The sequence below is a fragment of the Coffea arabica genome, chromosome 4c (genome assembly GCF_036785885.1).
Source record: "Coffea arabica cultivar ET-39 chromosome 4c, Coffea Arabica ET-39 HiFi, whole genome shotgun sequence".
Taxonomy (NCBI): domain Eukaryota; kingdom Viridiplantae; phylum Streptophyta; class Magnoliopsida; order Gentianales; family Rubiaceae; genus Coffea; species Coffea arabica.
This window is the reverse complement of record NC_092316.1, coordinates 4259869-4287171: the sequence shown is the minus strand read 5'-3', so window position 1 is coordinate 4287171 and position 27303 is coordinate 4259869. Positions and strand designations below refer to the sequence as shown.

Below are 27303 nucleotides of genomic sequence, written 5' to 3'. Positions count from 1 at the left end.
GGAAATTTTAATTTATAGCAGCTTCTGCTCTACACGTGGTCTTGGCGCGTGCATTCTACTCGCATCAGCATCTAGAGCTTTTACTGACGTGCTCAGTAATGATTGGAAGTTATATTTCTGCACCCAAAGTGCGTGTCAGGAAATATGTAGTTTATGGATACATATTATTTTATTTTAATTTTTGCCCGGGAAAATTGAGTGCCAAAAAGAGAGAATTTGTCAATGCAAAATACTAATTAATCAAGCCAAGTACAAAAAAAAAAAAAAAGAGTCAAGTACAAATTTCATTCCATCATTCCGTCATTCTTGTGAGGTATGAACCAATGCTTGTGAGGTTTTTCATGTCATATAAGAAAAAGAATGAAAGTTTTAAGATACTCTATCTAACTCATCCAACAGCTTAAATTGATTTACAGGTTTTAGTATTTTTGTTGAAATGAATCTTTAATTGAAGCAAAAATTCCCCCAGTATGCAGAGGAAATACTTAGTCGTTTTAAACACTATGCTGCTCTGAATTCACGAGTAGCGAGTACTACAAAGTCAGAAATCTCAGCATGACATCAAGAAATCTGCTTTTCCCCCTTCTATTGACTACTCAAGATTCATGAAAACCTGTTTTTTTTTTTTTTCTTCTTTTTTAAAGTGTTTTTCTATTTTTTAAGCAGTATGTGATCAATTTTCATGAATTTCTGATGTGGGGTTAGCTTCCTCAGGCTGACTTAAAGATAGATGCATGATGCAAGTTTGGAACAGAAATTGGTCGAATTAGGACGTTTCCTAGTTTCCAGTTTCTTCTTTGCAAAGAAGGAACGGAGCTGCCTCAATTCATTTGCAAACAGATATCAAATACGAAGGACGATTGATTGTCGAACAAAAGGGATGTCATGCAAATAGGAGCATGCAAGCATAAAAGGCTTATAGCTGCCTGACATGGCCTTATCCACCGCCCCCCTACTTTCTCCCTGTTTTCGTTTCAAAATTTTCTACAGGAACCATGACCATGTAATCTCTCTTTAATTTTTTTTTTTTTTTTTTTTTTGGGGGATGTCAAAAATTCACATCACAGTGTGTCTTTTTATCCATTGAGTAATTTCTATTGGTTGCAACATTTTATCAAGATGACCAATTAAGAATGGGTTGACCAGCTCCTGCTCACTTAGTGGGGAAAAAGAAATGCACCAACCAGTATAACTCTTCCCTATCTTTAGATGTTTGGCTAATTTGGACCATCTTTGACTGACCTTTGAATTGGCCAACTATGTACAAGTTCACTAAATCTCTTGACTTGGGCAATTTTTGAGCTAGGACTTGGATTGATGCTTTGATTGGCAATCAGACCATTCTTGATCCTTTCTTTGTCTATTCCAACTTAGCAGTAGTGTCATTAAAAGGTTTTCTCCCTTGACCAGACACTGTATCAGGAGTTTTGGAGGAATATGCCCAAGTGGAGTAGAAAGATAAGGAGTGACATGCTGAAGAGGAATCCTTGTCCACTAGAAAGATATGAGTGTGATGGTAGTCCTTGCAGTGTCACAAATCAAACATTTATTTCAAAAGAAAAGGAAAATATTCCTGAATAAAGGAAGCCATAGACTGAAGGATAGAGCAAATCACTATCAAGAAATTTTTGGTTTTGAGTAACCCAAAAAGAAGAAACAATAAGTCTTCGGTTTTGACAAAAGACGATCTCGTCCTGTCAAAGAGTGAGGCAGGGGAGATTCATGTCCTGCAGCAGAACAACAGAAGTTAGATGGAGGAGGTACTGGGCTCCTCCACTACTTACCATTTTAAAGTGTTCTTCACGGTTAAAACAGGCAAAGAACACTTTACTGGCGAAGGCGAGATCATGTAGCACAGTTCTCAGGTATAGGAATTCAAGACTTCCGAGCAAATCTTTCTCAGATGCACAATTCCAACTGGCAATCAAATGTCAATAGCTCAGTCTAGGCTTCATATTTGACAAAATAGTTTCGGATTGGGGTGAAGAACAAAATCTTTTCATGACAGCTTTTAAAATGCATTAGAAGAAGAAAAGGAAATGAGAAGAGTTCACAGGATTCATCCTTCTGGTCTCACAGGCTTAAGGAATACCACATCTTTACTGCTTACAAGATGCAACCTTGTTCCACATGCATTCCTCAAAAATGTATTTTCCTGTTAATTGAGGTAAAGCTGCGGCACTGGGTAATCAGAAGAGTAAATCACGCATGCCCAACAGTATTCAGTCATCGCATATTTAATCTCAGATGTCCAAGGTTTCTCATTCTCTTGGCTGTAATTTGTGGAAAAAATCATTGTCGAGAAAATATACATTAAATTCTGCCTGATGATGTGAAAAACAATCATATCTTATAGATACTACTGATAATGCTGAACTTAAAGTTAATTTGGGTAACAGGATGGAATTCATTCAAAGCACACAAACAATTAGTTATAGAGGTGGTAATTATAGGGAAGTATGTAACCTCCTCTGACAATCCTTTAACTGGAATGCAAAGTGTGTCAACAATATCGTTTCCATTTCAAGGAGCCCAAAAAAGGCCACCAACCCCATCAACAGCTTGGCGGTTGCAATGAGAAGCATCACAAAAGCAAGAAAGAATCAAGACTAGGAAAAAACACCAGACTCTAGTGTCACAAAGGGTTAATAACAGTACAAACATATAACAAGTTTTCTGAAAAAGCAAGTTAATGAATTTGAAAAGACTGCATTTACCATAACACTCCAGTTTTCATTTGTTACTTTTCTCACTTTAAGAGAGCAGACTTCTTTCCTCCTAATACACAGAACATCAGGACCATGAGGTTGATAATGAAATCTTTTCCTCCAACTACCAGGAGTTTGCAGCTTTGAAGCTTTTCTTTAACTGGATGAGCTGCTTGGAAAAGGGATGGGCAACACGCTGATGTATAGGCGCATTAGATTCTTTCTCCCCGTCAACACAGAAAGGAAATCTGAGCTAAAAGCTTCCATGGTCCACCCAACCTTAACTGCATCCAGATAACCAAAATAAAATCAAGAAAAAAAATTAAAATGTAAACCAGTGACATGCATAAAACTTAGCTACAGCACACTTGCTGATGTAAGGAGGACAGGTTGGTATATTCCTTCCCCAAAATCGACCCCAAAAAAGAAAAAGGAAATCAAAAAATTCCATTGTTCTGTCTAGGAGAGCATGGGAAATAAGATTTTGGCCCCCTACAAGTTTGTAGTAAAGAGAAAGTTACCCCTGCATGATAAGTTTCTCCATCTTCTCCACCCTAGTTTCTCCATCTTCTCCACCCTAGCCCTCCCCCACCTCCACTCTCATATCCTGGATCCCCCATACTATAAGGTAAGAGACAATCTTTTTAAAACACACAAGTCAATACACAGTGTCTAAAATTGGAAGGATGTCAGCAAGAAAAAAGATTTACAAGCGAGATTCCTCAAAATTAAAGTGATGTGGGGAAAGGAATCCAGCAAATGAATATTCTATGAACATAGGTAAATGCTATCATCAAGGCTTCTCTCATGAAACATGCATAATGATTTTAAGAAAGGATCAATATAGATCTCATGAAATCTTGGAGCAGTTACCTTATAGGTTCTCCTAAGGCTTCATAAAAATCATTAATGAAGTGGTAGAGAAAAATTAGACACATAGTGAATGAGCAAGAACCAGGATTTTCCAGAACTCTGACAAGCTAAACCAAACGGGACAAGCATACTGAAACAGCAATATGCCAATTTACCATCCCCATCCCCACATCCCCTTTTGTCCACGAAAACTCTGTGACCCCAATTTACTGCACCAAAACATTTCCCAAGCAGCAAACCATCCGGAAAGCTAGTTACACGTTTTCCCAACCCCCTTCAAAGTAACGTATAAAGGCAAGAAACAAAACCAATTAAAACAAAACATGACAAAATGTCAAACTGAAAGTTGTTACATGGTAAATAAAATGGAATGCACAGGTCCACTATTGCAGCAATTTCCTTTATTAAAGAAACTATAATCAAAAGATAGCATGATACAGATAGAGAAAGAAACACATACCAGTGATTCGGGCAAAGGATCTTCTGAAATTCAGATCCATCACCACTGAGGTATTCTGCCTTAGCATTCAAGGCATCTATCTGAGCTTCAAAAGGAAAATGGAAAAAAATGAAACTCAAAAATCAATAACAAATGATAATCAATAAGGAGTACAAAGAAATCCAACAGAGCAAGGACCATTCTCTTCCGATTCTAGTCTTAGGCTGTATACTTATATGATGACAAGCATTATACTATGCAAATCCACCTAGATCAATATCAAATGATTTTAGTACTGAACCCACCAAGGGGATATATTTCAGAAAAATTATATTACACACTGGAGATCATGCAAGACTGCATTACCCTTTTAAGATGTCACTGTTCATCTATCAATAACATTTGTAGAAAAGTTTTGAAAGAAATACTAAACTAGCAAGAATAAACAGAAAAGGGAACAACAGATGTTAACACAAAATTAAAGAGTAAAAAAAGGACAAATTGATCTCTTAAGAATTTATATATTCAGACGGTCGCAGTTATTGACATAATATTAAGCCAACTGGCTCTGTTTCAAAAAAAGTCCAAAATTAAGGCCATTGATACAGAAAATTAAACTCATTTTATTAAAAAATCAGCTTCCCAAACCAGCAGCATGAATTCACTCCAATTTTTTTCATCCGAAAATTAGGAACACTTTCAGCTTGACTTTGAAGGGCATGCGTTCTGGCACTGGAGTCCAAACACATGCTAGTGTGAGAATGAGAGAGATACAAGAAAATAAAAATGGATTTAAAAAGGAAAGGAAAACAAATGGTCACTCTTGGAGATAGAACCAAATTGCATACAGATAGATCGCTTTTTCCAGTTTCCACTAGACTTTTCTTGATTCATGATTATTTACAGAAGCCCCTATATGTGCACAAACAGTAGATTAAGCCCCAATGACCATTAACAAAGCAGTAACCTACAAATCCAGTAAACTGACGAACTTGAATTGCACCGAAGCAGAGCAAAGGAATCATTTGTTTGTTATGCATGCTGGACAAGGTTTATTATTTCCAGTGTCGTATAACTTGATACTACAAGCCATCAATAAAGACAAAATTTAAAAAAATTAAGAAAACAGGCGCAATAGTTTTCCTATAATAAATGAAGGTCAGATTATATATCAGCGCCTTCCCAAGACCTTAAGGTCACATCTTTGGAATAGACATTGCAAATAAAAACACATTGACTGTAGAAATTGAAGAAAGAAACCTTGCCACCACCACATTCATAGTCCTAAAAGATGTTCATGAAACAGTCCAATATGCCTGAAATGCAGGGAACAATTCAAATTAAGATATAAGAAGCCTATGAAGACTAATCTAGTATGTTGCACAAATAGCTTGCTGCTTTAGCTGCAAAATACAAAAAAATGATAACATGCACATTACTGGATTACTGCACAGTGGAACAGAAAAAATGCATTTCAAATGAAATAACATTAAATTGGTGCTTCAAAATGCTCAGAATCAAGTAAAATTAAACTCTCTAACCAACTGGAATTGATCACTAGTTGTTCATAACCTTTGTCAGCAACATAACAACCATACAATGAATCAATTTTATTGGCTTCTTTTCTAAGTCATCACTGAGATGCCTAAGATATATCACTTGTGAAATCCTAGTGGTTGGTATTAGGCAACATATGATTGCCTAGCATGAGAACAGATATTAAATGGTGTACAGAAGGACGAGGAGTTGCCTCTTGTTCTTAGATAGAGAGAGAAGGCTTTTACCTAATTAGAGACATCTGTTCTCCTCCAGTCATCACTTTCATCTGAATATTCACCTCGAAATCTCATTTTATTATCAACCTTGCGCGGTACCTTCGTACCACGCATTATACTTGATAGCTCCTGTATTGAACAGGAAGTACTTTTCTCCATCTTATCTGCAAGTATCTCAGTCTGCTCTGCAATTCCTAACCCAATAAGTTTGTTTCTCAACAAGTTACAGGTTTCAGTATAAGGTGGTAATCCTTCATCAACCATCATTTCAAAATATTTACATGCCTCCTGAAGATTGTGTTTCTTCTTGCATAGACCATGGACCATTACAGCATAAGTTGAGACTGGAGGATAAAATCCTCTCTGATCCATACTCTCCCAAACCTTTTGAACTCTATCCAGTCTTCCCACTCTGATAAGCATTTTTAGCACCATATTGTAGGTATGCCTATCCAGCTGGCACCCATAATCATCCATTCTTGAAATCAGCTTAAGTGCTCTATTCACTTCATTGTGATCACAATGAAAAGCTAGAATAGCATTGTAACTCCAGACGTCTGGCATCACTCCCCTCTCTACCATTTCGTCCAGAAGTAGGTATGCTTCCTCCACATTATTATTCTTACAAAGTTTCTTAATAATACAATTATAAGTATACACATTTGGCACAAGATTGTACCTTTTCATCCTATCCAGAACTCTAAAAGCTGAATGCATATCATTTACTTCAACAAAAGCATGAATGAAGATTGAATAACTAAAAGCGTCAGGCACAAATCCCTTCGACCTCAGCTCACTGAACAACTTATATGCCTCATCCACTTTCCCTCCCTTACACAAAGACTCCAAAATACTATTATAAGCAAGTAAATCAATTTCAGATCCTCTACCAAGCAATTCATCAAACAATTTCCTGGCATTGCCCAACTCCCCAATCTCACCCCACCCTCTGATTAAAATACTGTAACTTTTTGCAGTTGGAGTGAAATCGTCCTTAGCCTTATCAAAAAATTCCTGGGCATGTCTAACATGCTTTTTTTTGCAAAGCAGATAAATAAGCTGATCAAGGTCATTAACAGTCGGGGTAATCCCAAAATCAAGCATTTTATTAAAAGCCCTGATAGCTTCAGCTGGCAAATTAGCTCTACTATAAGCCCTGAAGACAATCCAGAAAATTTCTGAGCTGATCTCAAATTTTCGAGTATCCCTCATCTCGACAAGAAAATCCCATGTTAATGGAAACTGTTTACTACTGCCTAAAATATCAACTAAAATATGATGGCTATCTTTACTATGCTGAAAACCCGGTAATTCCCTTGCCCAGAGGAAGAACCTGTGAGCTGAAAAGCCCAGATTTTTACACCGTTTAAGGACTTGTTCGACTAAGTTGGTTGACATTTTGGAGGAAAATGGATGAAGGACTGATTGAATATCGTGGTGGGGGCTTCTGTAGTCGCTGAGAATTCGAGAAAGCTCGTTCACAAGGTCCGGGGATGGTGGGTCCTTGTCACAGAAAGATGAAAAGGGTCTAAAGTAATGGGCTTTCTTGAGTAACGATTGGAGTATATCTTTTGTGGTCTTGGCCCGAGAAGAGACGAAGGTGATCGCCATTTTCCGTTTCTAGATATAAACTGAAACTTGAAGAATCAGCGGAGTATACATAAATGTAATGATATCTCTTGTATCTCAGCTAACAACGCCGTTCGGGGAATAGCTGCAAGAGCAACTCTGCAACTCTGGTCTGGAATAGCGCACGTTAACCGGAGACGATACGAAAATTACGAAAATTTGCATTCGGATCCTCTATGGTATGGGATAATATGTTTATTCTCATGAAGTTCTGGAATTTGACATTTTAGTCCTCTAGACAATTGACCTTTCTGTTCTCCATCCGATTAATTGGGAAAAAAAATTCCAAAAGTTGAAGTACACGTAAATAGAGGAAGTAATTAAAAGAATGTATAAACTTTGTAGTATTTGGCCTTAAAAAAAAAAAAAAAAAACTTTGCAGTGTTTGTATGCTCAACAATAAACAGAATCTTTGAGAACAAGGCTACATTACTTACAAACAGAAAAAAAGGCCAACGCTAACGCTGTAGTCCGTGGACACTTCACCTATCCTCCATTTTAAGTTTTCATTTTCACAATGTGTATAATCTTATTTTCCTATCGTTTCAGAAAAAAAAAAGTATAATCTTATTGCTTTCAAAGAGAAACGGAAAATTCTCCACTACTTGATTTAGAGTTATTTTTACTAATATTTTCCTTTCAAAAAATTTATAAGGTTCCAAATTCATTTTTTTTTTGTCATTTGTCACTTATTTACTCTACTATTATTCTTACTCCTACTCTTACTCTAAAGTAATCTAGGAGAAGATCCAACTGGACCTACAGGGAACCGACGAGAATTGAACCATTATTTGAAAGTCCAACTGGACCTATAGGGGAATCGATAAAAACTGAATTACCATTAGATAAGATAGGTGTACTACATACCCGTATGGATTTGAAGAAATTACATGCAAATGGTGGGAGGTAAGATTTAATCCTGTGATCTCTCACCTCACTAAAACTTCAAGTCTTTGGTGTTAGCCAACAGCTTTGGGTTGTTGGTTCCAAGTTCAATAATGTTGTGGAATTTAGGATCATGGTCCTCATGTGCAATTTGACTACACAGGCACAGTGAAGATGGGCCAAACATATAATTACTTTTTTCTTTTTCTATGAGATGCTCTCTTTTTGCTAAGAGAAAAGATTTGGATAAATTTAACTTCGATTACTATTACAAATTAGAATATATTTTAGTCTATAAGTTGCTTATAGAGTTTTTTACAAATTATCCACCAATACAACCCTGACGTGAAAGTTTTTTTGCCCTTTTTGTAAAGCGAATAAGAGGGAAGTGCTGACATGGTGCGGAGGGGGGCAAGGCATTGAGCACTTTGGCACACAATCTAAATTTCATTTGCTAACTCACAGAAGTGACAGCCACCAAATACAGACAAGAGCAGTAAAACAAAAGAAGATTGCCTTCGCGTGAATGGTCCAGCAGCAGCGCTTCTCACCAGTGCCTTGAGATCACAAGTTCGAATCTCCGCTCCACTGGATTCTTCCGCGCACTTAACGTGTTCGGGCCGGATTAGGGCGCCAGGCCCGGGTCGCAGGGAATTAGTCGGATCCAGTAAGGATTAACCCGAACACCCCTGTGTCGATAAAAACAGAAATTGTTTAGTAGACCCATATTAATAGGACTTTCGTCTGGCATTTGTGAAGAGCTTTCTTCTCATTCAAATCTCACCTTCAAACTCCTATAGACAATTAAGGACATTGCTCCATCAGTCATATGATCACAATCCCTTTCTCTTCTACCTCAGACTCCTCTTTCCTACATACTTATTCAGGGAATGCCCCAACAAAAGTTTTGGGAGAAATTTGTAGTTCATTCATCATTGAAGGTACCTACCTCTCATTTCCTTTCAATTAAAGTTCAAGCTGTTTTCTATTTTTGTCCTCTTGATGTGCTTATATGTTAATTGACTTGCTCATTTTGGTTGAAATAACATCTGCATTTTATTCGTTAGAAATATATGATGTTACAACCATAAAGGAGTGTTTTCTATTCGTGCTATTATGCCAATTCTTCCATAAATGTATTCACCTGAATAAATTTCTCTATCGTCAGCATAAACTACCAATCAACTGACTGATACATTGGACGTTGAGACTTGAGACTTGATTGAGTGGCACTCCAAGGTTTCCGATGGTGTAATAGAAGCCCCGGCCCGGATCTGAATTTTAAGCTGTAGATTACAGGGGATCACCATGTCAATATGATGCTTAATGTTTTCGTTCATTACTAAGTAAAGAAATAAACCAATAACAGTAATGGCAGTGAAAAATTACTTAAGTGGCAACATTTCCTATTTGGATTGGGGGATTTGACAATGGGTTCAAGACTCTCTCAAATCCCTCTAATTATTTAGATTATTTATGGGATATTTGACAATTAGACCGATTTGAGTTTCACCAAATTCTTCAATCCAAACAAAGACAACTTCTTTCTTTTTTTTCCGTAGGTAGAACCTTTGTTTTTAAATTCGGACCGGACTGGCCGGTCTGACCGATTGAACCGGGAACCGGCCAATTATCCAGTCCGAATTAACTTTAAAAACCGAAAAATTAAAAATTCTGTCAAAAATCGGATTTGATCGGAAAAAAAACCGGGTTTCTTTTTTTTCTTTTTACTTTTTTTTGAAAGGTCAAAATATTTTTAATATTATGTTTTGACCCTTAAGTTGTTAAAAATTATTAGTATACCTCAAATATTTCATACTTTATAAATATTGTCTTAAAGTTTGGTGTTATTTTTCTATTAAGTCCATAATTTTAATTCTAAACTTGTTAATGCTCATTAAATAGTATAAATTGCTATTTGATTGTTCTAATTTCTTGTTAAATATATTTGAAACATTAAATATATATTAATATACCTTTATTAATATAACATGTTATTAGGTATTTTATATATAATATTTTTATTTTTAAATAATTTTTATTTTTGACATCATCCGGCTCAATTCCGATCGAACTCGGTTGAATCCATTGATCCTTGAACTCGACTGAGTCGATACCCGATCCGATTCTGAAAACATAGGGTAGACTGGTCAAAACATGGGCAGTCCCTACTGGAATTATGAAGGATGCTGCCATATTAGAAGCTGAAGCAATCAGATCAGCCATGCTCAAAGCTCTGGAAGAAGGGTGGACTTCTCTACTCATACACTCAGATTGTAAGTGTTTAGTGGATAGAGTTAATCACAGATGTATTGGGTTATCTCTGTTAGATATGTTGGTAGATGATATCATACATCTTAGTCGATCCTTTTGACGTGTTCCTTCATATTTATTGGAAGGGAACATAATCGCACTAGTCATGGTTTGGCAAAGTTTGCCATCAACCTAATTGATGAAGCAAGGTGGGAGCTAGACTTCCCTGTGTGGCTTAAGAATGAAGCCCACAAAGATGTCCTGGCCGTGTGCCAGTAGTACGTATATGCTAGAAATATTGTAACTTTTATCTCATATATATTAAATGATGACATTTTGACAAAAAAAAAAAAAAAGAAAGGGTAGAACAGATTCTCAATGCATCGACTTCAAAACACGCTTCCGAGTTTGACAATTCAAGATTATCAATCTTACTTGTGCACTTTGGACGATATTGGTGGTACATAAACTTGTGCCACGTTAAAGTTACTCTGTGAAGGTAAAAAGAAGCAAAACAAAAGTCAAAAAGTAAGGCTCGTAGCAACTAGCTAGCCAAATTTCCAAACATGAAAACCATCCATAGAGCCACTAAAAACTGATTCCTCAAGATAATAGAACTTCCAAGGATAGGAGACTCTTTCAGAAGGAGAGGAGATACAATTTGTGGTTGCAAGAAACTCTAAAGCAGTCCGTCCTACAACTTGTTTGGATGGAGGCCAGCCGAACACGGAGACAACCTCTGCTGATGTAGAAATCCATCTTTTGTATCATCAAAAGCTTTTCTTCTTTGCTTTAGAACATAGATTTTTTTGGAACCCTTTAGTTGGAGCCAACTTTTATGCCGTATACTAAGTTCTTGATTACTAGTTATCTGAGGCAAAACCCATTTAATGTTCGAAGGAAGGGAGTGGTTTCCTCTTGGTGTTGAATTAGAGCTGTGTTTAAAGCTGGCTAATGCTCCCAGTGCTGATGCGATGTATTCCACCAGTTGCCTGAAGGCTTGATTGTTGGTATATCGATCCGTCCAGCACCGATTACCACTTGAAACTGCTATCAACGAGTTCGGGTAATGTTTCCGTTTAGTTTTCGCTTTCTGAGCAGTAGCTCAGGTAATCGATTGAATCATTTAGTCGATAAACCTTATATATTGATCTCAAGTACAATATCCTTTCGGTCTCAATAGTCATACATTCTTTGCGTATAAACAGCAAGAAACTCAGCCTTTATTTTTATTTTTTTTTTCGAGGAGGCAAGAAAGTTACTTTCAACAACATATAGGCTTTTTTCTCAACAACATAGTATTGTTTTAGGCCTTTTTCTCAACAACATATAGCTTACTTGCAAACTTATACTCGAAAAACGTAGTATTGTTTTATTCCTTTTCTAGGTTAGAGTATGTCTAAAATGTTAGGTTACTAGATACTTATTTTATCATATAGGCCTACTATAGTGTATGAGTATTGTAATCGAAAATTAATCGGCCACTCAACCATGCACTCATTATTAGAAAATATCAATTTACATTTTGAGAGTATTAATATTATACTTTTGAATATTCATTCCTTGGTTTTTGATATAATGCCCTTTTTTGCACTTGGTTTTTGATTCAATGCCCTTTTTTTCCGCATTTAATGAATTAAAAGAAGCATTGGAACCCTTGGTTTAATCCCCATTCCGGCCAGGCCAATCTAACCAAGACGGCAAAAATTTAAATAGACTTGATCTTGTAGAGCATGTGACCCAAATTTTGTTGCGTTTTCAATTTTTGAATTAGTAAGATGGTATGATAAAATTTGGATCACATGGTCTACATAGATCAGGTCTACTCAAGTATTTTCCCTTATTGGAAAGAAGTAATTAATAATTTTAGATTAAAAAAAGGATTATAACTGGAAAATGTCAAAATGGATCGGTGAAATTGCACGAGATCAACGAACGAACGATTCAGCAGAATATTGGAGATCAGCTTCCACATCAGTAGACTTGTCAAGCCCATCTTTAGTAAGGCCAATGTGGCCCAAAAACTGACCAATCAGGCTCCTGAATTGGGCCACCACTCAGCCCAAACTTTGAGTACTTATGAGGTTTTACCCAACACAGACTTGAGCTTCACATTTTCAAGTCTTCAGGCTTTAAAATTTTTAACAAGTTTAGCTGTCTTCCGTAGAGCATGTCATTTAGAAACTTTGACATGGACGGACGAAACAAACCATTGGATGCCTTAATCGGGGCTAAAGATTGGCTTTAGATTTATCAGATCTTTATTATGTAATGACTACCAGACCTGACTTCAGCCTAACTCGAACTGATGGGAATTCCGTCCCTTTTAAGTGGATTGTGTTATGGGTAGGATTGTTATCGAGTTGAGTTAAATTTTAAGTAGTACTTGAACTCTACTCAAATAAAAATGTTAGAGTTCAAGCTTGTTGAGTTCTTCAATGTTGACATTGAGTTCGAGCTCAATCGAGTTTTAATATTGATTTTTTAAAAAAATAAATTTCATAATTTTACAATAAATAATTAAAAATTATATCATAAATATGCTACTTGATAAGGTTCGATGAGTACTTGAGTATTGATTTTTTCTACTCAAAATCGACTCCATTACCTTATCAAGTAAATCGAACTCGGACAACGTTGAGTTCAAGTCGAAATTTTAATTGAACTACTCGCGAGTCTGAATTGAGTAACTTGATTAATTATACCCTAGTCGCAAAATCGACTTGAAGCTGGCTTTGCCCGGTTAAGGTCCTGTACTCGCGTACAAGGAGACCAATTTTATTGATACTATTTCTTCTCCAAAAAAAAAAAAAAGGAATTCTAACAAACTTGCCAATTTGCCATAGAAAATATTAGAACAATACTTTGACCGAGTGGATGCTAGTTTATTCTTTTATGGGAACATACTCCCTTTGCGCTTCAATGAGACCAAATAACCTCCATTTTTTTTTTTTTTTGGAGCTTTTCCTAGTTGTCTTAGTTGGATGTTGTGCTTGTACTCCTTAAAAGTTGAGCTTGTAAAACATTCTTGATAAAAATACTCGGCCAAAATGAACCAAGATGAAACTCGACATGTGGAGTCGAATAGATAATACTCCTATATGATGATTGTTTTGGCATGGCAATCAGTCTGAGTAGTTCCTCCACCGGATAAATGAAATGGCTGATGAAACTTTTACCCGGAAAGACTAACATGAGTATCTAGACAGGTTTCTTCTCCTCCAGGTTTGATCCCACAACCAAATCCAAAGAAATCCGTACCCTTTGTCGTGCAACATTATATTGTCACTATCAATCCATTTTTGCATTTGACAAGAGTTCCAAAAACCACAGATCATAACCCCAGGCAACAATAACACCAAATCTATACAAGTCCACCACATGAACATGGAATATATGTGGTAAACTTTAGAACTGAATAATCAGGAGCATGTTTTATTTAATTGCTAGTTTTTTACCTGTTTGTTCCACTGATAATTTGATAGATTTTAGGCCAACTTTGTGGCTTGTGTGTTTTATAAGCTAGCCTACCTTCCGGACTGCGAAGCATCTCGGGTTCTTAACTAAGAATGGTCAAGAGGTTCAATATATCAAGAGAATCTACTCGTTGAACAGTTGAGTTCTAAAACTCAAGCCCCATAATTTTTGGATACACAAAAATTTTTTTTGAGTACTATTTTACTTGCATCATAAATTGTACAATTCACTTGAGTCACGAGCTACATGCCCAATTCTCTATTTGTTTATTGGGGATTGCAGAATTATTCAGCAGGATACTCCCAAAACCATCCCTTTCCTCTTCCTGGAAAACAATTTCTTTTTCTTCTTCCTCGATTAAACAATCATTTCGTGTGGTCAGAATCCTGAGACTTTGTCCAATTATGCAAGAAGTGGAACTAGGGAAGGCAGTTCCACCTGCCTATAAAAACAAAGATGCAGCAATTCACCTCTCAACCTTACCTTCTTCTTCAACTTCCTACACTCCCATGGGGTCTTACTCAGGTCAGAACATCATCATACATCTATACAACTTCTTTTCCAAACTCGATTTCAAGAATTGATTTTTATTTTGTTCAGTAGCATAAATTTCATTTCTTGATCAAAAATCTTTTACCCTTTTGACTTACAGGGCTAGACGAGGCTGAGCAACGCTTGCTAGTGGTGGATGTGAATGAGAATGAACATGGAAGCGGGAATGAATCATCGGATGCTAAAATTCAGATAAGGGAGCTGTCAAAAGTTTCAGACAAGAGTGTTCCAATCCTGAACAAAGTCAACGTCGATATTCCTAGGGGCGTGATCATGGGAGTCATAGGGCCTAGTGGTAGTGGAAAGTCTACATTTTTAAGGGCTCTCAACAGATTATGGGAGCCTCCATCCAAGACTGTTTTTTTGGATGGTCAAGACATTGGTGACCTCGATGTACTTGCTCTTCGTAGAAGAGTTGGCATGCTTTTCCAGCTTCCTGCTCTGTTTGAAGGTGAATTCAAATCATAGCACTAATTCATGAGCTAGGTGATTGTGTAGAGATAGGCACTGCTTTATCTTGGAAATTGAGTTGATATGTTGATCAACTCAAAAAAAAAATTGAGTTGATATGTTGATCAAACAAACTAATGTCTGTCTATTGAGTAGATACGCTTCCTAGGAAATGAGATTAATACTTAATTCCGTTCTCCCAAATTGTGATTTTTTTTTTTTTGGCCTTCCTTGCAGCTGAATATGCATATAAACGATGTTCTGCATCTCCTGTATTTTTTGTTATAAGGATCTTAGAGGAGTGTCACAATCTGAAAGAGGTCTTTCCCCTACTGCCTGCTAAGTCACTCTGCCCCATTGAAGGCTATGAACTTTTGACAATATTACTATTGTCTGTCGTGCTTCATTAGATTTATGTGGTTGAATGTTCAAATTGTGATATCCGCTTACATGTCAAGGATGGTCCCTGTGTCATTCATTGCCTAAGCAGCTGATTGATATAACCATCATCTGAGCCTGGGGTATCTAGGCTAAAAAACAGCCAAAGAGAACTAGTGGGACACATGGTCTAAGTATTGTAGAGATAGATTTTTTGATATCATAATGTGGTTTGATGATAAATAGATTGACTGACTGATTGATCTCGTTACCTGCTGTGGACTTGTGCAGGCACGGTGGCTGACAATATAAGATATGGGCCGCAGCTAAAGGGGAAGAAGCTGACTGACAACGAGGTTTATAAGTTGCTTACTCTTGCAGACCTGGATTCTACTTTCTTCGGTAAATCTGGTGGAGAGTTATCTGTTGGTCAAGCTCAAAGAGTCGCTCTTGCTCGTACCTTAGCTAATGAGCCAGAGGTAAGATTCATATGAGACTGCAGGACTCCAATAGTTATATGTCTAGGAAATTCTCTTTTTATGGAGTCTGTAGAGTTGCAACTTTTAACATTGCGTTTCCCTTTACAATTTAGGTTTTACTACTTGATGAGCCGACTAGTGCCTTGGATCCAATTTCAACACAGAACATAGAAGATGTTCTTGTAAAATTGAAGAAGGAAAAGGGGATGACTATAGTTATGGTCTCTCACAGTATCAAACAAATCCAGAGGATTGCTGATGTAGTTTGCCTTCTTGTCGGTGGTGAGATTGTTGAAATCTTAAAACCTGATAAACTATCTGAAGCTAAGCATCCTATGGCATTAAGGTTTCTTGAATTGAGCAATTAGCTTCTGCAACAGGGAAAAGCATAATGACTTGACTTAATATCTGTGATGTTAATTACCAGTGCTTTTTATGTTTTTTTTTTGTACCCGTCTCATTGTTTTCAGCTTTCCTGTGCTTGCGCAAGTGTATTATAGTAATTTCTTGTGATGTTTGATGCTCAGAATTCTTATACCAAATTGCATTTATCCGCTGGACTTTGTAAGCCTATAAATGCCCCTAAAGCAGCTCAAGTATGATGATTAGCTTTCGATTGGCAAAGAATGTTCACGGTGCCTTTAGATTTGCTCTGGCTGTGAATATATATGTTTGTTCAACCTGTTTAAATTTCTTTCTTGTTCTAAAAAGGAAATGATTTGGAAACGATTGTTGTTAAGACCGCGTTTATAATACAAGCTTTCCTGTGCTATTTATCATCGAGGCCAAAATTTCCAGAGTGAAAGTTTCTTTCTTGAGCCCGTAATAAATCTCTGCAAACTGCTTTTAAGTCAACTAGCATGTTGCAGTTCTCTGCGAGAACGGGTTAGTACTGAAAGATTTGCTGCGCGGTTTGGAACTGGCAAATTATGAGATTTCACATTTTAGATGGATCTCGTATAAACCAATGCAAATTCTACTTTGAAAACCATTTCTAGTTTAACCCAAAACACTGGAGCAGAACTAAAGTTGCAAACTGTTTAGCTAAACTATCCCTTGTCAAATTGTGGCAACAAGCCACAGAGCAAATGAAATAATCGTCAAGCTAGCCCCATGGCTGAGCCGCAGATTCGTGCCTGCACCATGAGCAGCATCTACAAGTGGTGCATCTGCAGCTGCAGTAGGACCCGGCATCAGCGGGGAGGCGGTGGGAGGCTTGTTGTGGTAGGTATAGCTCGAGATATGGTCGAGGATGAGGTGGCAGCATGGTTCGAAGACTCGGCTGAGCGAGTCGTCACCGTCTCGGCCTTCGCCGATACGATATCGCGACGAAACGATTCTGAGATACTCAACTCATCGAGACGTCACCGTGAAGGGTTGAAACAACCGAGTCATACCGAATCATTCCGAATTATCCCGAGTCAACTCTAATTTTTATTATTTTTACTAATTTTTAATTATTTTTATTTTTTAGAATATTAAATATTTCAAAAATTCGCGTCTCGTCGAGACCGCGATCGATATACTCAGACCGATGTGGAACGATCCAAACCGCGACCGCGACTTTGAACCATAGGTGAGAGACTTCGCCGGGGGCATCAGCGGAGGGGGAGACGGTGCTGGAGTAGGCGACTGAGGTGAGCTAGTGCCGGTACAGGTGCAGGCAAATGCGATTGGGAAGGAGGGGAAGAGAGTTTTGAGGTGGAATTGTCAACGGAATTATCACAGTGCTAATCTGCGAGACTGAGACGTCGTGTGGCTGGACAGCAATGGACTCAACCAAATTGGCACCAAAGTGTAGCGCCTTTGGCAGCGGAACAAATCACAACACTTCCAGTGCCCGTGTCTGTCGCATTTAGAAAACCTGGTTGGCCAGTGGCAACTCCACTGGCTTGAAAAAGAGTTGTGAGAATTACAGTTTTGTTTTGTAAATGCTGGAGCTTTCGAACATCGTAAAAATCAAGAATTACATGTACGCTCATGATGGCCTTGAGTACGCCTGCTGGTTTTCCTGATAGCGGGGACATGCCTCCATTATCTTTTTTTTTTTTTTTTTTTTTTGGGGTCGAAGCGATAAATTGTATTGCTTATGTCAAATGTATGCACAATCTTAGCATCTACAAAAGTTTGCCAAAAGTATGTACGATCTGTGTCGGACACGCCTCCATTATCAACCGCTAAGATAGTGACTGTTTGGCGTGAATTTATGGTGTTTGCTACTCGGGTTTGAGTGACATATAGTTAGTTAATGTGTTGAAATGTTTATAACATTTGTTTAACCGGGGTCATATTTCACTCGTGTTATATTTTTTAAAATATAAAATTAATTAGAAAAAGTAAATAAATACAAGGGAGAGTATGTAAAGTTAAATAGAGAAAGTACGTTAATATAAGACAGAATAATAATTGTTAGTATGTGTATATATATAATAGGTTTAGTTAAATATTAAATGTGTCAACGGTTGTCCGAACCCGTTAGAAAAACCCATGTCTATATTGGCTAAGAAGTTGAGTGATGTTAATATGAATCAGCACTGTAGAAGAGAAGAGAGAAAGAGAACATAAACTGGTATTTGAAACGCATTATGTCAATTTCTCAATGACAAATAGCAAGATTTGCAACAAGCATTGGAGAAGAAGGTGAAGGATAAGATTTTACATCCAAATTGGGTATAGACTGAAAAACTGCTTATAGGAGTAATGCTCTTTCCGCCTAATTTGGTGGAGAATTATGGCTTCAAATCATCTGTTCCGGATTTTGACTCTGTCCCGCCTGTCCCGTTTTTATTTGAGTGCCACGTGTATTGTCCTACTGACTTATCCCCCAATTGCAGGACTTATCTACAATAAAATTCTTAAAGTTATTAATCAGTAAAATAGAGTTCTAAAAGTTATTAATCAATACACATGACAATTAAATAGGAAGAGGACAAACGGGACAAAAACGAAATCCCGAGCAGGGGGAGAAGAGAGTGTGCGTGTGTATGTGCTTGCATTTTGTTTGACATCGTAATAATATTGTACAAATTCTTTTGTTTTGTATAGGTAACATATTAAAATTTGGGATATGATGGAGCTCTTTCTCCAAAAGGATAAGATAAATGAAAGAGGAGAAAAGAGCGTGATATCTATGAACTGGCTACAAAAGAGAGTATATTGATACCCAGTTGATATCTATCGATCTATGGAAGGAATAGGCAGCAGCAGTTTAATGAAATTCTGTAATTTGTTTGACCTGCATGGGCTTGAGGCCATGCCTCAAGGCAGCTTTCCACACAACATCAATCTGATCAACATCGATAGCTCCCACCTCATGGTGTTTCCAACCTTCAAGAAAATGAACCACCCCACCGGCATGGCAAGCATGAACTACACCTCTTTCCATTGTGTACTGGAGCAGTATGGAGAAGAGTGTTAGTAGACACAAACAAGAGACAAACCAAACTCATTGCATGTGATTATTCATTTAAATGGTTCATTAGCGTTTTCCTACAAATGCTAATACCTTTAAGCCAACTGTTGTTAATCTCCGAATGATCGATCGAAAAAGACGATCTATGACATTGAGGGGTAGCCAACTAACATGCAGGAAATAAATAAGTTGATCATGCTAATGAATGAAACCATACTTCCACCCCCCTTCCCCTTCCCCTCCCCCACACCCCCCCCCCCCCCCAAAAAAAAAAAAAAAAAAGATGAAGGAAATTGAAAAGTGATGTTGAGGTAACAAGTGAATAATAAAATACGTAATAAGCAAGTAACTGAGCACAAAATTAAATCTTCAATAGGACTTTCATTCTGAACTTGTTTTCTTGGTGTAATCCCTGTTTTTCTAAGATAATAACGAGACTGAAAGGTGATAAAGTCAACTCTACCTCGCATGATCCAAGGCCCTCTACATCTTCTGGAAGTCTCATCGCTGCTAACTTCCCGAAAGTACAATCCCTGCGGAAAGGAATGACGGGGGGAACCACAAACTGATGAAAATGTGTCCCTGATGGCGCCCAACTTTGTTCCCGAGGAGTAGTCCACTTTCCAATAATCCATGTCTAGTGATTCAAAAAATAAAAAGGTGATTAGTTATTGTGAAGCATCATGAATTTCAGGATTACACCATCAAAGTCAATGACCATGCTAAAAATACAGTAAGTAGGAAAAGTTGGCACTAGACAGCACAAAAAGAAAGCCATCTCCCCCTTCAAACAGTATTGATCAGATAACATCTTGATTGACCAGATTGTACAAGAGGGAAATTAAGAAGACCGCATAGAAGGAGATGCATGGAAGGACATTTTCAGACACGAGTGATGCTGTTAATGCTCTGGTATAAGATTGGTTTTCCTTATGCTTCGGGTCTCTATACAAGTTGGAGTTCTAAACAATCTTCACCGAGATAAGCACATAGATTAGTAACAAAATCTGGTCAAGTTATGTTTCTTAAAGAGGATTTGGCATCCTCCAAATTGTCTTTGTCACTTTCACAAATAAAATTCTATACCAGTATATATGCAGAATTAATCCATGTAAGTTAACAATAACTGTTACCTTGCACTGCTTAGCTGCTTGATACTTGGTTACTTGAACAAGAAACTTCTGGAGTTCCTCGGGAGCTTCCTTTTGGATTTTTAGGAATCTCTCCGTGGATTGTGTAAGCATCTGCATATGTATAAGGTCCTTACCAAAAATGGAAAAATAATGAAAAGGGCAATCTTTGTTGGATTTAAAAAGGGAATAAAAAGGCAAATGTCTATCATAATAGCAGCAACATGCCATCACTGTGTTGATAACAAAATAGTACATTGTACATTCTGTTCACAAGAATTTTGCCTTAAAGATTTTATAGATTTCAGCCTTTCTTCGGCTAGCTGAACTGGTATTTGTATGTGGCAGCAGCATGTTGTTCTTGTAGCAAAGACATTTCAAAGGGAAACCGCAAATGAATCTAAAACTCCACTCATATCCCAACTGTTAGTAGGTGACTAGGTGTCAAGCAGCTCTTACCAGAACCCTGACCCTTCGACGAGCCAGATAGAGGGCAATGGCCCTTCCCAGTTTTGAAGTTGAACCTGTCAAGAACACCTCATTAACATCTCGAGGAATCTCGTTTAGGATCACAGCAGCAGTCAAGGTGTTTCCGTGGGCGACCCGAACTTTAAGATCAGGATGCTTGTTAATAAACAGCGTTCCACCTCCATTCAGACTTTCATTCTGTCAAAACATTTTTCAAGAAGTGAATCTTTACCCAGTCGAATCATCAAAAATTTTCAGTAGAGATCTGTGTAAAGCATACCGAAGAACATGTTTTTTATACCTTGCAAATTTATGTACTAGTTTTGACCATGGTTCTTTCCCTACAAACTTAACGGGCAGATCATTGTTCAAGAATTTATTTTGAAATTTCATCATCTAATAGTTTAAGCTCAGCATTGAATAAGTAATAGCAGTTCAGCTAGAAAGATAAACAAGGTAGGATCATGACAGGAAAAGCAAAAGAAAAAGGACCGAGGCCAACCTTGTTTAGTGCGGCAAGGCTAATGACCTTGACACCAAGTCTATCCGCTCTAAGGATGGCTTCTTCGATTTGCTTGTTTATGCCGTCTGCAGCAAAAGGTAAGAAATACTGCAAAATTTAAAATCACAAATGCTTCAGATTAAATCGGTAAAACCTGATCACCTAAATCAACAGTAATATCAACTAGTTTTCTCTTAGTCCATGATGCTGAAAATCTACATGAAAAATAAAAGCAGCTACAATGTCCGCTAATTTTCTCTTTCAAATAACATATTCTAGTGTTCTTTATCAAATGGATTACAAACTTATCTATGAAACTTAACCTCCAATAATAAACTGCAGAATTTTATAGCTTGTCCAGTAAAAGAAATGTTTAGGAATGAATAAAAAGCTGTGGATACATGTCTATTAATCATGAAGGTCTGAGTTTCTACTTTTTACGACATTCTAGTAACTTGCATCAGGTTCATAGAAAGTTATCATATGTAAGAGAATACAGCAGATAAAGGAGTAAAGCAACTACCTGGAAACCAAACCTTGGCACAACCCATGTCTGGTGCAGTCTGCCTCTGAGATTGTAAAAACTGACCAAAAATGTCTTGGACTTGGCCCACATGGCAAGCATTACTAAAAAGGTAGGAGGCCAGAAAGGAAACAGGAAGAACTTTTTGCTAAAAGGTATGGAATTGAATGATCGGAAAACAAATGGAGTGTGCAATGCAGCCATTATATCCACGACGTGGCCAAGAAAAACAAACCCTGGTGCACTTGTTTCTGTCCAGCCAAGAAAAGATAGATAAATTGAAACACAAGGTGATCAAAATTGTTAGAAGCAAAGTAACAATCACTATCATAAATGAGATGCCTGAAAGACAGCTGCTTCTGACCACTCAGGTGTGCAACTCATCATTACCATGATGATCTTTTGAGTTATTGGAGCAAGTTGAAGGAAAAAATGAAAAACTAAAACTACGTACAGAAAAAATGCCAAACTAAAATGAGGACCTTCCCCCATAATTTACTGAACACCTACACATAGCTTTGTATTGTCGAAATTACATAATGCTTCAGAAAGTGCAGCAAAAGTACCAAGAAGATGTTGCAGTAAGTCATTTTCGGCAGTAAAACAATGAAATCTAGAGTAATAAAGTATTGAGTTATACAATCTTAACAAGCATAACGTCTGACGGATGATAGAATCATGTAGATAAAGACTCACTTTTCCTTGAGCTTATTTCTTTGTGGAGATCCCAATAACGAGTGTTTATTGTCTTTCCCAATATATCATAAACTGGCATGAAGAGGCAGAAATTTGTTCTCATGTCCATGTGGTGTATATTATGGTATCTGCAGAGACAAACAGAAACTATATTTGTGAGTGACTTAAGTTGTAACTACTACATGTTAAAGACAGCAACTTTATTTTCTTTTTGGTTTAATTCAAATTTTTTGATATCAATAATTAGAATTTTTTGCAAGGTGTTTTAAGTTCTGCATTTACTTGGCTGAATCGTAACAGTACCACCCATCAACCTAGTAGGAAAGGAACCACTCTCATACTGTTAAATGTACGTCTCCCGATGACTAAGCTTTTGAAAGAGAGCTCTTACGTGATAAAAGAGAGAAAACAAAGTGAGCTCGAGTTGATCTTAAATTCAGATCAAAACAGCAAAATCATTTATCTGGCCTCCATTAAATATCTAAATATTTTTAAGTCCAGCAATCCAACAACGCCCAAAAAAAAATTTTGTTTTGTGACATCTATCATTAACTAAGATTCAGTTGCATGGTGCCCCTGTTATATCCTTGCATCACTGCTCTGCAAATTCCTACTTCAGAACCTTGTGCAATAAATGGCACCCAACACTACAGAACTTTTTGCTTCCTGAGCCAACATAACTGCACTTTCTACTTCACTTATTTCTGAAGAAAAACCAGATAAAGGCAAAGAACCAGATAAAGGCAAAGAACCGACAGGCAGAATTCACAAAGAGAAAAAAAAATTAAACTTGCTCAAAAAATAATACGGAAACAGGATCTTCAGGCTTACGTAGGAGTATAAACAAGATATCTGAGAAGTGGAATATTCTCAAAAAGATGATGAGGAATAACTTCCACATTGCTATGTCCCAAGCATCTGAGCATATCAAAAAGCAAAACATAACTGTACAGTATGCTTATTGATCCATAGCCGATAAAGACAGTGCCCAAGATTGGTACTCCTATAACTATACATAGTACCAGATGTTCAAGAAATGTTGCATGTCCAGCTGCACAACAAAAAAATGAAAAAGAAATCATTGGCCAATAAATCTTTTAACTTTTTAGTAGCTGATAATGTTGGTAATACTTCATTTTTTTTTACCTGTGAACGGATGTGAAACTTTAGAGCTGTGATGTAGCCAATGGTAATCTGTGAAGAGATTTGGGGAATGCAGTAATCTATGTAGCCAATAATAAACTGGCTCCGAGACCCCAATGTGGAGTGCAAGACAACAAAAAATACCCCTTCCATCCCAGAGGGGAAGATTGGTTAGAGATGGGAAGCTCCAATAGGCCAGCACAGCCACAATAGCATGAAGAATTAAGAAATTATCCCTGTCCCACCATAAAGCATAAAACTGGTTCACGAAATAATAAAGGATGGCAAATGCTAAAAAAAAAAAAAAAAATTTCTGGTGAGATTTGGACATGGGAAGGCGAAGGAGAAAGACAGTAAATTGTTTACCAATTCCATTCTGCATCAATTTGCTTAAAATCAATGCCCTCTTCAGAAATCCGGCGGGTTCGATTGAGGAAAAACATATAATCATAAGAGCTCCACAGTTGATAAAGGAGACCTCTTAGGAGGAACAAGAGTAGAATATGTAAGCACCAACTACTCCCCTCGGTGCCTTCTTCAGTTGTAGTAGTAGGATACAAGTATTTTGCAAGAAGTGCCACGTAAAACAAGTACTGTATCATCCCATAAACCAATGCACAAAATCAGTAGAGACAAAACGTTTTTCATATGGAGGAAAGTTGGAAACAGACAAAAATACACATAAACATACATACACGCGCACAGAGCAAGACATACCTTGTAATTGCCATAGTGTTCCCATGGCCAGGCAAACAGGGGAGCAGTCGTTGTCCCAGAAAAAGCAGTTCTTTTATCTGGGATTGTTATCCTTGCTTGAATCAATGTAGTAACCTTTTCTCCCTCCATTTGTGGAAACTTTTTTTTGTTTTGAGACAGAGCTCGCTGAAACTTATTTCAAAATAACTAAAATGGCTAAAAAGAAAGCAAACAATAATGACAAAAAAGAAGCAAACTTGGTAGGGTAATTAAAACAACATGAGAATGAAAACCACCCTTTAGTCAGTTGGATCTCTTTTTAGCCTTGCACTGTCACTTTTAGGCTTGACTCTTGCTCAAATTTATATGCATAGTTCCAAGGAAACAGAATACTTATAGGACTTGAAAGAAAGCAGCCTATCTAAGGATTACAAAGCTTTTACCGTTCATAATCATGAAAACCTTCTGTCTATGCGTAGCAATTGCAGTTTTCAAAATCCCACCTGCTAAAAATTGACAACTAACCAATCGTCCATTTCTAATAAAACAAATCAACTTTAATAGTTGACAGTTGTTGGTTGTGCCATCACATACAAAGAAAGGAATTAATGAGAGGTGTGTATGGTGGTGGCCAGTGACTTGCTACATTCTTGGGATTGGGGGCAGAGGAGGGGTGGTGGGTGACCGGTAAAACAAGAAAGTAGTGGATTTGGATTACAGTCGAGACGTTGATGGTATGATTGTTGTAGAACAGCTCAATACTTTTCACTTACAAGTTTCTCTGATGTTGGCCCTGGCTCCAATGAAGCTTTCTTATTTGCGAGTTCATTGAGTAGTGTTGAATAACTGCAACAATGTTCATCGATTTTGTGTGGATATGTAAGCCATGAGCTTGGGCGGAAGGGAAGGTGGGGGGCCAACCGAACAACTTCCAGTGCAGAGTAGCAGTGATCTTAACAGCTCTGTACCTAACTAACAGCCCATGAAGTTTGGACGCCCGAATTTGGCTTCTGTTTCTTTGCAAGTACAAGCTTTGCTAGAGTTCATACTTTGGCAAGCAAGCCCTTGATGTTGGCATCAATTTAGCAAATATATGGCTTGATTTGGAGCTGTTTCGTGTTCTTAAAAAATATGCCACTTTTATATGATAGACCTACGCTAACAACATGGAATTTCCTAAGCCTGGTCTCGAGGATTCCATGCCATCATAACTTTCTTATTGTAGCATCACAGGATTTTGAAATTCACAAGCATAATAATGTAAGTTCAGAATATTACTTGTTAATTACTACTGAAATGCTAAGACAAAATTTTAGTTTTATGTGAACGTATACAAGATGAACCCTTTATTTTATTTATAGAGAACGAAAGTACCTAAAATTTGAGGATGATAATAAAATACTAACTTTAGATTTCAAGGTGAATCGCATTACTTGTTTATATTAGAACGCAGTGAATGGTTTAAGTATTTGCGTCTCTCAAACTCACTCCATTCTCTTTTTCTTTTTCATTTTCTTCCTGTTAAGATGTTCTCAAGTTATTCAATGTTTTGAGGAGGATAAAGGCGCCGCTGGACTGCTAGTTGATATTTGCATGTATGTATGGGTTTAAGAAACGATAACAACAAAAAGTAAATTGAAAAGGGTGCTATCATCTTGCATGCACGCATCCGGTTGCCCATAATTCAAACACACACCTACGTGGATGATTTTAGATTTAAGAAATTGTTTGGTGAAAAATGGGACAGTTCTTGTGTGAAAAGAAATTAATGATGAATTAATTGGAAAACAAAAGCTAATTAATTGGGAAAACAAAAGCTAATACGCTAATGTCACTGCGATTGATTTGTCATTTATCTGTTCAGATTGAGAGTGCAATTGTCATTCTCATTTACTTACAAGTTAACATGTTTCTCACGAACCATTGTGCTTCGGCCCAGTGGCCACCAAAAATTTAATTCCTCCTTGAGCTGTTGATCAGGGGTTTGAATCCTATCTAATCCAAAGAGGTGTCGAATCAATCCACCATCTTTGTGTTTTGCTATGAAAATATCGCATAGTTTCAAAAAGTAAAAAGAATGGTCATAAATAGAAGAGAACATTAATTGAGATGTTTTAGGTATCTTTTTCCTTAATAAGAAGCATTTTAAAAAGTTTTCCTAGTAATAGACAAACATATTGTGAATTACTTTGAAATTCGATGAACGTTTAAGAGACTTGAGTGCTGCATAAAATAACTGGATAATAAAACCTTACAACCAAATGATGTAAATTTTGGAAATTTTATATGTGCTTGCATGTTTTTTTAGTTGAAAATGAATAAAACTTCTAAATTCGGTTTAAATTTGAAAAGCCACCAAAGCATTTGAACTAGAATTTGGTGATCATTAATATGTCCCTGCAGTGATTGCCCCAGAATTTAATTTCCTTTTGGTTTTTACCGTATTCAAGAAAGATAAAGAATTTTTGCTTCCAAATTTGGTTGGATACAACGAATTAATTTACCTCAACAGGCAAAATAGCATGTCATAGAAATTCACAAAATCGAGAATGTCCTTCTGCTCGTGTCATTTCTTCTGGGACTAGAGGACAAGTCAACAACTATCCTCGTCCCACTTCACAAATTAATTTACTTAATTGAGAATAGAAGAGAGGACAAAGAAAAGAGAGTTAGTTGTGCAATTAGTATGTGCTTCCAAGAGATTTTGTGATACATTAATTGGGGGCTTGGTAGGTGCAGCGAAACATATACACTCTACCGTTGCTATTATATGATTACAATCTATTTTTATTTTACTTGTTTAGACTCTGGTCCCGGTTTAGGTATGGATCATAC

The 27303-nt window shown here is 37.2% G+C and overlaps 3 protein-coding genes across 12 annotated transcripts; 1 reads left to right on the top strand and 2 right to left on the bottom strand.

Moving 5' to 3' along the window:
• Positions 1 to 2447: 2447 nt before the first annotated feature.
• Positions 2448 to 7575, bottom strand: LOC140005158 (uncharacterized). Of its 3 annotated transcripts, XM_072045587.1 has the most exons (4): positions 5805 to 7575; positions 5281 to 5336; positions 4042 to 4121; positions 2448 to 2992 (listed from the first exon to the last, which is right to left on the bottom strand). In XM_072045587.1, the coding sequence occupies exon 1, from the start codon at positions 7404 to 7406 to the stop codon at positions 5805 to 5807; it is 1602 nt and encodes a 533-aa protein (XP_071901688.1). In that variant the 5' UTR covers positions 7407 to 7575; the 3' UTR covers positions 2448 to 2992; positions 4042 to 4121; positions 5281 to 5336. The 3 variants fall into 3 exon arrangements, with proteins under 3 accessions (XP_071901688.1, XP_071901689.1, XP_071901687.1); XM_072045588.1 differs by lacking the exon at positions 5281 to 5336 and having other exon boundaries at positions 4042 to 4126; XM_072045586.1 differs by lacking the exon at positions 5281 to 5336.
• Positions 7576 to 11157: 3582 nt separating this feature from the next.
• LOC113739779 (ABC transporter I family member 17-like) lies at positions 11158 to 16525 on the top strand. 3 transcript variants are annotated; one of them, XM_072045584.1, is made up of 5 exons: positions 11158 to 11628; positions 14422 to 14564; positions 14692 to 15042; positions 15711 to 15898; positions 16012 to 16525. In XM_072045584.1, exons 2-5 carry the CDS (start codon positions 14444 to 14446, stop codon positions 16264 to 16266), a joined length of 915 nt encoding a protein of 304 aa, XP_071901685.1. In that variant the 5' UTR covers positions 11158 to 11628; positions 14422 to 14443; the 3' UTR covers positions 16267 to 16525. The 3 variants fall into 3 exon arrangements, with proteins under 3 accessions (XP_071901685.1, XP_071901684.1, XP_071901686.1); XM_072045583.1 differs by having other exon boundaries at positions 11159 to 11628; positions 14322 to 14564; XM_072045585.1 differs by lacking the exon at positions 11158 to 11628 and adding an exon at positions 14089 to 14176 and having other exon boundaries at positions 14322 to 14564.
• Positions 16526 to 18449: 1924 nt separating this feature from the next.
• Positions 18450 to 25559, bottom strand: LOC140003740 (very-long-chain aldehyde decarbonylase CER3-like). 6 transcript variants are annotated; one of them, XM_072045579.1, is made up of 13 exons: positions 25242 to 25559; positions 24490 to 24660; positions 24139 to 24365; positions 23776 to 24008; positions 23461 to 23680; positions 22630 to 22757; positions 21934 to 22184; positions 21411 to 21518; positions 20900 to 21106; positions 20444 to 20572; positions 19774 to 19947; positions 19134 to 19289; positions 18450 to 18752 (listed from the first exon to the last, which is right to left on the bottom strand). In XM_072045579.1, the coding sequence occupies exons 2-13, from the start codon at positions 24616 to 24618 to the stop codon at positions 18708 to 18710; spliced, it is 2007 nt and encodes a 668-aa protein (XP_071901680.1). In that variant the 5' UTR covers positions 24619 to 24660; positions 25242 to 25559; the 3' UTR covers positions 18450 to 18707. The 6 variants fall into 6 exon arrangements, with proteins under 6 accessions (XP_071901680.1, XP_071901678.1, XP_071901679.1 ...); XM_072045577.1 differs by having other exon boundaries at positions 24490 to 24654; XM_072045578.1 differs by lacking the exon at positions 25242 to 25559 and adding an exon at positions 24912 to 25227 and having other exon boundaries at positions 24490 to 24654.
• Between the last annotated feature and the right edge of the window lie 1744 nt (positions 25560 to 27303).

What these genes read in the sequence shown, in the direction of transcription:
- LOC140005158 (XM_072045587.1), bottom strand. Translation starts at nt 7,406, where the DNA reads ATGGCGATCACCTTCGTCTCTTCTCGGGCCAAGACCACAAAAGATATA.
- LOC113739779 (XM_072045584.1), top strand. Translation starts at nt 14,444, where the DNA reads ATGCAAGAAGTGGAACTAGGGAAGGCAGTTCCACCTGCCTATAAAAAC. An exon ending in TCCCATGGGGTCTTACTCAG is followed by an intron (nt 14,565 to 14,691) that starts GTCAGAACATCA and finishes TTTGACTTACAG; the next exon opens with GGCTAGACGAGGCTGAGCAA. An exon ending in GCTTCCTGCTCTGTTTGAAG is followed by an intron (nt 15,043 to 15,710) that starts GTGAATTCAAAT and finishes GGACTTGTGCAG; the next exon opens with GCACGGTGGCTGACAATATA.
- LOC140003740 (XM_072045579.1), bottom strand. Translation starts at nt 24,618, where the DNA reads ATGGAGGGAGAAAAGGTTACTACATTGATTCAAGCAAGGATAACAATC. An exon ending in AAGCAGCTAAGCAGTGCAAG is followed by an intron (nt 19,948 to 20,443) that starts GTAACAGTTATT and finishes TTGAATCACTAG; the next exon opens with ACATGGATTATTGGAAAGTG. An exon ending in ATGGCCTCAAGCCCATGCAG is followed by an intron (nt 18,753 to 19,133) that starts GTCAAACAAATT and finishes AATAACTTTAAG; the next exon opens with AATTTTATTGTAGATAAGTC.